Source organism: Pseudoliparis swirei, chromosome 5 (assembly GCF_029220125.1).
Source record: "Pseudoliparis swirei isolate HS2019 ecotype Mariana Trench chromosome 5, NWPU_hadal_v1, whole genome shotgun sequence".
NCBI lineage: Eukaryota > Metazoa > Chordata > Actinopteri > Perciformes > Liparidae > Pseudoliparis > Pseudoliparis swirei.
In genome coordinates this window covers 10,290,680-10,298,478 of record NC_079392.1, presented here as the reverse complement: position 1 = coordinate 10,298,478, position 7,799 = coordinate 10,290,680, and the positions used below count along the sequence as shown (strand labels likewise).

The following is a 7,799-nucleotide window of genomic DNA, read 5'->3' as shown; positions in this document are numbered from 1 at the left end:
GACACCTTGGTGTTCAAAGAAAATATTGATATTGAACATCAAAATGTTAGTAAGTGCGAGCTACTTAGAGCAGTGATAGTTGTAAAGTGTGACGTCAGTAGGAAGTACTGAAGTACAGAAAGCAGTAAACCATGAAAAGAAAGATATAATAACTTTAGATCATAATAACAATGAAAATTCAGTCATCTTTGCATCCTGCGAACTGTTCCTGGACCTCTCGGTTAATTGAAAGCTCAAAGCAAACAGACCTTTCTGAAAACCCGCCCTTCCTTGGCTGTCGACACATTCCAGTCTGATTGGCTTAGCTATTGGTCCTAAGCCCAAAGGCTGTCCCTATAAAACTCCCGATGAGCTGCAACACCCAGTCAGAAAGCAAAAAGGACTCTGAGACTCACAGACGACTGAACTCACTCTTTAAATACTGCAACTGAAAGCACGGGAAAATGTGTAAAGGATTAGCTGCGTTACCCCAGAGCTGCCTGGATAGGTGAGAACTGCATCATCACTTTACCTTTTATACTTTACAATTTGAGTGGCTAATTCACTCAGGTAATGTATTATTAATTAATACATTACACCACATTTAATATTAAAACACAAGAGTTTCCATCTGAATGAACTTCATTTTCTACTTTCTGAACTTAATTGCTGTTTTCGTGAAAATCCTTTTTGAACTTGAAGAAAAGCTTCAAACAGTTTAGAATATATATATTTTGCAATAGCTTCATGCAGATTAAAGGGCGCTCGGAGAAGTTTCTAAACCTGCAGAGTTGCAGAAAAACTTTTTTAACCAGTCAAAATGCAACACATTATGCAAAGTAAATGTATGACTTAATTAATGGTTGTACTGAATATGACGGGACTAAGTCAGCAAAAAAGTGCAGGAATTCATATACAACAACATATCCATTTAGTTTTTAAGCTGTAACTACTTTTTCCTTTCTGCTTCCTCCTTCATAAACAGCATGAAACCTTTTTGTAGCAAATGTAGGTCTGAATGTCATGAATCAGCCTGACATATGTATAAATTAAATACAATACCTTTATGAAAGCTTAGATAAACATGACTAGATTAGTACTACTCCTGTGGCTAGGAAATTAAAACAAAGACTTTATCACACAAGTCGTCTTATTATCTGTTATCCAGGGCCAAGGAGATCAAGTCGAAATTGGGCATTTTACTGCAGAAGCCAGAAAATGCCATCGACCTCATCATCCCCTACCCCGAGAAGACCGAGAAGAAGCCGGAGAAGCAGCAGAAGTGAGTCTCTCTCTATCTCTCTCTCTCTCTCTCCCTGTGCCTCTGTGATTGATGTCTGTGGAGATGAGGGAAGTTTACCAGATCATTGATGGCAAAGAGGCCGAGCAGGGACAAGATCCGGAGATCAAAGCACCTTCTACAACCTTTCTAGACGCCGACTGGGCTCAGATGCCACTGTCTGATGCTACAAAGCCTCCATTTATTAGGCATTCCCCTTAAAGACTGGGTTACAGAGTATTTATATGACGTACATGGAACTAAACCTGTTGTTTCTCTACCACACACACCTGTATAGCTTTCCTGTCAGGGAAAGTCTGCTACTTTTTCTTCTAAAACGTAATGGTCCTTTTGTGGCAAAAGTTGGTTTAGTGAAAAAAATAATCATAATTGTAATTTAGTTTAAAGCAGCCGAATGTCTCCATGCTCCCCATGTCTGGCCCGGTAGCGACACCGGACACGGTGGATTCAAGCTGGATGTTTTCTAGACTTAAATCAACAGAAATCAAAGTGGCGATCAAAGGATGCAGCCTGGTTCTGGTAAAGTGGAAAACACGTCATATTTGTATTCATAGCTTACTCCGTGGAGTTTATTTCGAGTGCATCACGTTTGCTGACAATAAACACATGGTTGTGTAGAGGCCTATAGAGAGGAGCCCCCTCATGCATCTGTGTGGTTCCAGAGCTTTCATCACTCTTACTTTCGGAAAAGATTATTGAAGGGAAAAAAACTTCTCTTTTTTTAACCTCTTTTTCAAAAGTAGGATGTGCTTAATGCTGATGTCCATTGTATTTGTAAACTGTGGCGATTCTCTGAACCAGTTTTTCCTGAACTGAACTGAGGTATTTTGTGTGCAGGCCTGCTCCAGAGGAGGCGGCTCAGTGGCGTGAGGGTCTGGACCGAGTGCTGAACAACAACTGTAGGTTTTACCCTCTCTTACGCTCTCACCCTTTTGATCTTTTGAAATGTGCATAGCTCAATTAAAAAAAAGACAAACTTTAATCGACACCTTGTCTCTGCATAACAATATCAAGGAACTTGTTTAACATTTTAAAGTATTATATATATTCTTCAGATGCAAATGCAACTTTGCTCTAAAAAATTTTTTTTTAAACTGACAGAAAACATTGCTTTTAGTCATTTACTCAAAGAAATATCACATGTAGCTTGTTAGCACACATATCTTGAAAATGTCTCTATAACGGTGCTATTTATTCAAACCAGCTTTTTCCACATCACTCGTATATTTCCACACAATATGAATCCTCGTTTAAATCCCCAAATAGACACTTTAAGGTCGTCCTGTTACTTTGTTGACGTCCGTCCAACCAAACAAAGAGAGCACCATGATTTCATACCAGCCGATTATGTAACAGCTGGAACTTTAAGAAGAAAACACGCCTTGGAGGTCTGGTGTCCGTCTCGCAGGCTGTCGAAACAGGTACTCTCGGCAGGGATCGGTTTCCATGAGAGCAATATAGCTCATGTGCTATAGCTTGTGGGGATATTTATCCAGGGTAGATTTCAAACGCACATCTAAATGCCCAACCTTATTCGGCACGCATACACTCGGGTCAACTTTCCAGGGTGCAGAGGCGCCTGACATTTCCCAGCAACCAAAAACGGCTCATCATATCCTCGAGGCCATACACTCATGATCCCACTTACCGGAAACCCCTGATTTCCGAGCTGATCTTCTGCAGCTGTGATTTTTCAACTATGTTTTTAAATATTGCCCGCGGGCTACATGTTCTAGCTCCGTGCACAGCCGTCCTTCAAACCCGTTACAATGACCTTTGTTTTTCAAACGATACTTCGTTTACATTTTGGACATTGCAACTATTTGCACCAGTGTTAATCTGACACTCGATACATTTATCCAGGAACTGGTTTCGTGTCAAACTGCGACATAATCCGAATTTAAGGGAGACAGTTCAAAGCAGTATGTGTTAAGTGGAAGACATTTACACACCATACGCGTCTCTACTGTTTACTTCCCAAAGTGCACACAGCGCCTGAGAGCCAGCTGATGATTAACTCTAATGGTTAAACGTATTTAGCGGTACGTGTAAACTCTCCTGCTAATAAGTCACTTAAGTTGCCCCGGCACATCCACCTCCAGATGTTACACACAGCTGATGTTCTGTATAGAAAGAGACGAGCGCTTCCTCTCCAGAGCTCAATGGGGGGTAAAAGGCTGTTCTAAGTGACTCCTTCTGTTCAGTCCAGGGCAGAGAGATGTGTGTTTATATGCCTACGTGGATGCGCACTATGCGCCTGTGTGTGTGCGTGTGTGTGTGTGTGTGTGCGTGTCCATGGAGGTTCTGAGTGTTGTGGTTAAAATCTCCAGGGAGAGCTCTAAATGATTCCGCCAGAGTTGATTTATTGCACGGGGTCTCGCAAACTGCCGTGCCGTGATTATTTATCTACTTGAGCGTATGCATTAACATTATTCTTTGTGGCTCCTCACTTTGTTAATTCCCATGGGATTGTGTGCGAGTTATTTCCTCTCAAATGCAGAACCACCCTCCCTCCTTTGCCCTCCAGGGAAAAATTGCATCACGCAATGTATATTATGCAACAGGACATAAGTAATGTGTGAATGCTCTCTGATGAAGAACATAGCACTCGGAAATAAATTAATCTAATTTTTTAAGTTCAGCTTTTAATCATGAACTTCATTCAACAGATATAAAAGTGAAATATTGCAGTGCCTGTGAGTGCATGCTTCTCTCTCGTGTGCCCTCAAAATAAGAGCTGCAGCTTGATTGTGACTATTTTGAACCAAACTAGCCATTTAGATTGCAGATAAAATGCTGAGGCCGCAGCAAACCGCTTATCTACTGCAACACATGTTGGTGGAGACAATGGGACCTTTGCAGACATTATATTGAACCACAATAATGAGTGGTTGTTTCTTATCTAATTATGGACCTTTATCTTGGAAAAAACCACTGTGCTTTCACAAGAGTTCAAAGAATACTTTTTATATTTTGGTCACTGTTTATGACATTTCTGAAAGGCATTTTTTTTTTTCTGTCTACAACTATGTGTGAAGTTTGAAAGAAGCCCGTGGATGTTTTCACTGCCTTATGTCTCATAAAACATCCACTTTTTCCTAATCTGGGTCCATTGAGAGAGTTTTGGTAAAGAGACAAAAGACGCTCATGTGGTCATTTGCTCAAGGCAGCAGGGTCACCGTGTGACTAAAAAAACGTTCTCACTTCACAAGCTGCATCACTGATGTATTTCGTCCTTGAAGTCTTAATAAGTATATGAACGCAGTCTGACAAGCATAAGTGTCTCAACAATTTCATTACTTAAATATATAATTCCAGTGCTTATATTAACAGCCTCCATCTCAGAGGCTTGTTCAGATTTACCAGCATATTTACTGAATGTGTTCATGAAAAGGGCCTTAAATAATCACTTGTTCTATATTCTATTATACAGCCTGTTAATACATCTCTCTCTCTCTATTTTACACCCCTCCTCTCCTTTCTCCATTAGATGGTCTGGCTGCTTTCCGTAGCTTCCTGCAGTCCGAGTTCAGTGACGAGAACGTTGAGTTCTGGATGACCTGCGAGGACTTCAAGAAGACCAAGAACCCTGCCAAAATGGCCACCAAGGCCAAGAAGATCTATGAAGACTTCATCCAGTCTGAGGGACCCAGGGAGGTCAGTGACTCCTGAGACTTTGACCATTTGTAACACCACATGGTCATGGAATAGACAGAGTGCATCAAGTAGTGAGGTTTCAATTATGAGCTTTCACTTTAAAACTAGGGCTTTTAGACTTGAGAAACAATATCGAACCTAAAAGCCCCAGTCCAATGCCGACTCTTCTCCATGAAAGTAGCCGGCAGCACTAGCTCCAAAAGTTGCTAAATTTAGCGAGAAAGTCGCCAAATTATGAATAAATTAAATTATTGACAGGATTATTACAGTCCTGCGACATAGATACCAGATGTTATTTTCTCAAAGCATTCAAAGCATGATGTTGGGTTGTCAAGAGAATTTTAACAAACATAACAAACGTTTTTAAAGAATATCGATTCTTGCTTTATTACCCTCGTTATGTAGGCAAAGAGAATTCTCTCAGCAGACTAAGATGAGTAATATAGGCTTTATTTAGGCACCTTTTCACTCCTGAGAAGCCATCTAAAGAGCAAAGTCAAAATATAAGAGAAGAGAAAATGAAATGCTGGAGAGAAAGCTGCCTGTATAACAATTGTGCATACATGTATCTATCAGATGAATGAGTGGAGAGAGGAGAAATACAGGCGCGCTGAAGTGTAAACGGATGAGGTTACTGACAGAGAATGTTCTCAGACTCTTCAAACCAAGGAAGAGCACAAGGATAATCACACACACACCTTTGGCACATTTTCTCCAACTGCTTTAAACTACTTATAAGTATCGAGAATTTCCGGGCAAACAGGACTTGATTTAGTTTCTCTCCCACCACAGGTCAACATTGATCACTTCACCAAGGACGTGACCCTGAGAAACCTGGTGGATCTCTCTTCTACCACCTTTGACCTGGCCCAGAAGAGGATCTTCGCCCTGATGGAGAAAGACTCCTTTGGTCGTTTCCTTCGGTCTGAGCAGTACCAGGAGCTGCTGGCCAACTAAGTCAGAGCAGAGTCTGAAGAGATGGTGTGGCTGGGTGGGTGGGGTGGGAGGTTTAAAACAGCTTACTTAATATGGAAATAACAATAAACACTTTTATTTGATTAATTACCTTTTTGTAAGTACAGCTCGAGAAATAGAGGCTTTAATTTTGACAAAATATCCAAAACAGGGTGAGAAAATGATACATCCAAAGTATACTTTGAAGAGTAAGACTGGCTTTTGAAATAAGCCTCCCTCCCAACCAACACACATGTCCCCAAACACACACATGCACGTTCTTGAACTCCTGAACCAGTGAGGACCTTCTACTAACAACATGTATTCCCTCTCCTCTTAAAGAAGTGAGGGGCTCCCATCATAACCTCACAAGAAGTACAGACATGACACGTGTACACACAGGGTCAAGAGACTCATAAAAAAAACGGCAATGTGTTTCAATACAACATGTTCAACTCAATACTCATAAATGTAAAAAAAACATTTGCAATTTGTCAAATTTCTTGACCACAAAAAGACGTACCTTTTTTAAATATACAGATATTTTAAAACAATAAAATCCTTTGATGCAGAGATCTTATTCTGACAGCCTTAGAGATATTAGTTCAGTGCTTAAAAAGGATATGACTGTAACAGTTTCTGTCCATGAGAGAAAAACATTTTGGAACTCTGGCTGTTTTTAATTAATTCTCTTCTAGCATCAATGCACAAATAATGGTTACCACAGAACTCTCCTTTTGTCTCTTCAACTCTCGAACATTCATCTCATTTTGGATATTCACCAAAGTCCCCTTTTGGTTGAGATGAATCCTGGGAGAATCCCTGAGAATAGCGCAGGCCCGTTCAGGCGTCGAGCTCCTTGGCTACCACCAAACTGCAGGTTGCTAAGATGGGAAAATCAAGTAGGAGGGAATCTGGAAACGAGACAAGTGAACAGAACAGCGGTTTTAACCCAGAAAGCTCTTTTTCCCATGTGATGTTACCAAAGTGGTGTGTGAGCGTCACAAGACTAAAAAGGTCCAGATCTGGGTTGAGTGCTTATACACTAGTGAACACCTTGGGGACAGATCTTGCAGTTTTGGAACAGAAAACAATGCAAATAATGGATATTGAAAATAATGTTACGGTTGTCTTTGAGTTAGAAGCCATCAAGCTCAAATTTAAAGTCAAAAGGGAAATCTAAGGAAAGAGCACTGCAACCAGACACAAAACAGTCGCAGTTGATAAATCTGACATGTGCACTTCTCTTTTATTGTTTGGGTAAACACTTAAAACCACAAGTTATTATTCACTACATGCTGTTAGAACATTGGTTCACCTGACTGGGCACAGATGGATGCGATGGTGGATGTGTTGTTGGTGTGCAATGTTTGTCCCCGAAATGTACACTCTACATGAATGTAGCAATCATTTAGTGTGATTATATTTACTCTTTAAAGCTTTTATATATAGAAAAAAGCATATGTACGAACCAACACAATGATATTGTTATCTAGATAGTCAGCATTGTATACGTCCTTTTTGTTTCCTATTACTCAACTAATCCAAGGTGAAAAACAAAAGAAACATCTTGATCAGGAGTTGCATGTCTTATAACTTGTTACTAACAAAAGGGCATTGGAACAATCAACATATCTAAATCAAATCTGAGAGAGATATTCAAATTTTAAACGGCATTGGCAATGGTCCGTTACGGCACAGATTAGCCAGTCTGGTGTCATAACCCTAAATGTCCCACAGGTCAACAACCACCGAACAGAAACATCCATAAGGACGTAAACAGTGCTGAGCATCATTTGATGTCGTTTTGCATGTAACCTCTGGAGTCTATCATATAAATATATATATATGCATACAATTCCTGAAGATGTATTTATTTTTACCTGTAAATATCAACTATTTACAACCA

At 40.2% G+C, this 7,799-nt stretch overlaps 1 protein-coding gene across 1 annotated transcript; it reads left to right on the top strand.

The window, feature by feature from the left end:
- The first annotated feature begins 390 nt into the window (after positions 1–390).
- rgs5a (regulator of G protein signaling 5a) lies at positions 391–7,799 on the top strand. The gene is made up of 5 exons (XM_056415350.1): positions 391–487; positions 1,148–1,261; positions 2,117–2,178; positions 4,770–4,936; positions 5,729–7,799. The coding sequence occupies exons 1-5, from the start codon at positions 444–446 to the stop codon at positions 5,891–5,893; spliced, it is 552 nt and encodes a 183-aa protein (XP_056271325.1). The 5' UTR covers positions 391–443; the 3' UTR covers positions 5,894–7,799.

Bases quoted from the DNA above. Each gene is read 5' to 3' on its own strand.
- rgs5a (XM_056415350.1), top strand. From the start codon at position 444: ATGTGTAAAGGATTAGCTGCGTTACCCCAGAGCTGCCTGGATAG. The intron at 488-1,147 runs GTGAGAACTGCA...TCTGTTATCCAG, and splicing joins CCCCAGAGCTGCCTGGATAG to GGCCAAGGAGATCAAGTCGA. The intron at 1,262-2,116 runs GTGAGTCTCTCT...TTTTGTGTGCAG, and splicing joins AAGCCGGAGAAGCAGCAGAA to GCCTGCTCCAGAGGAGGCGG.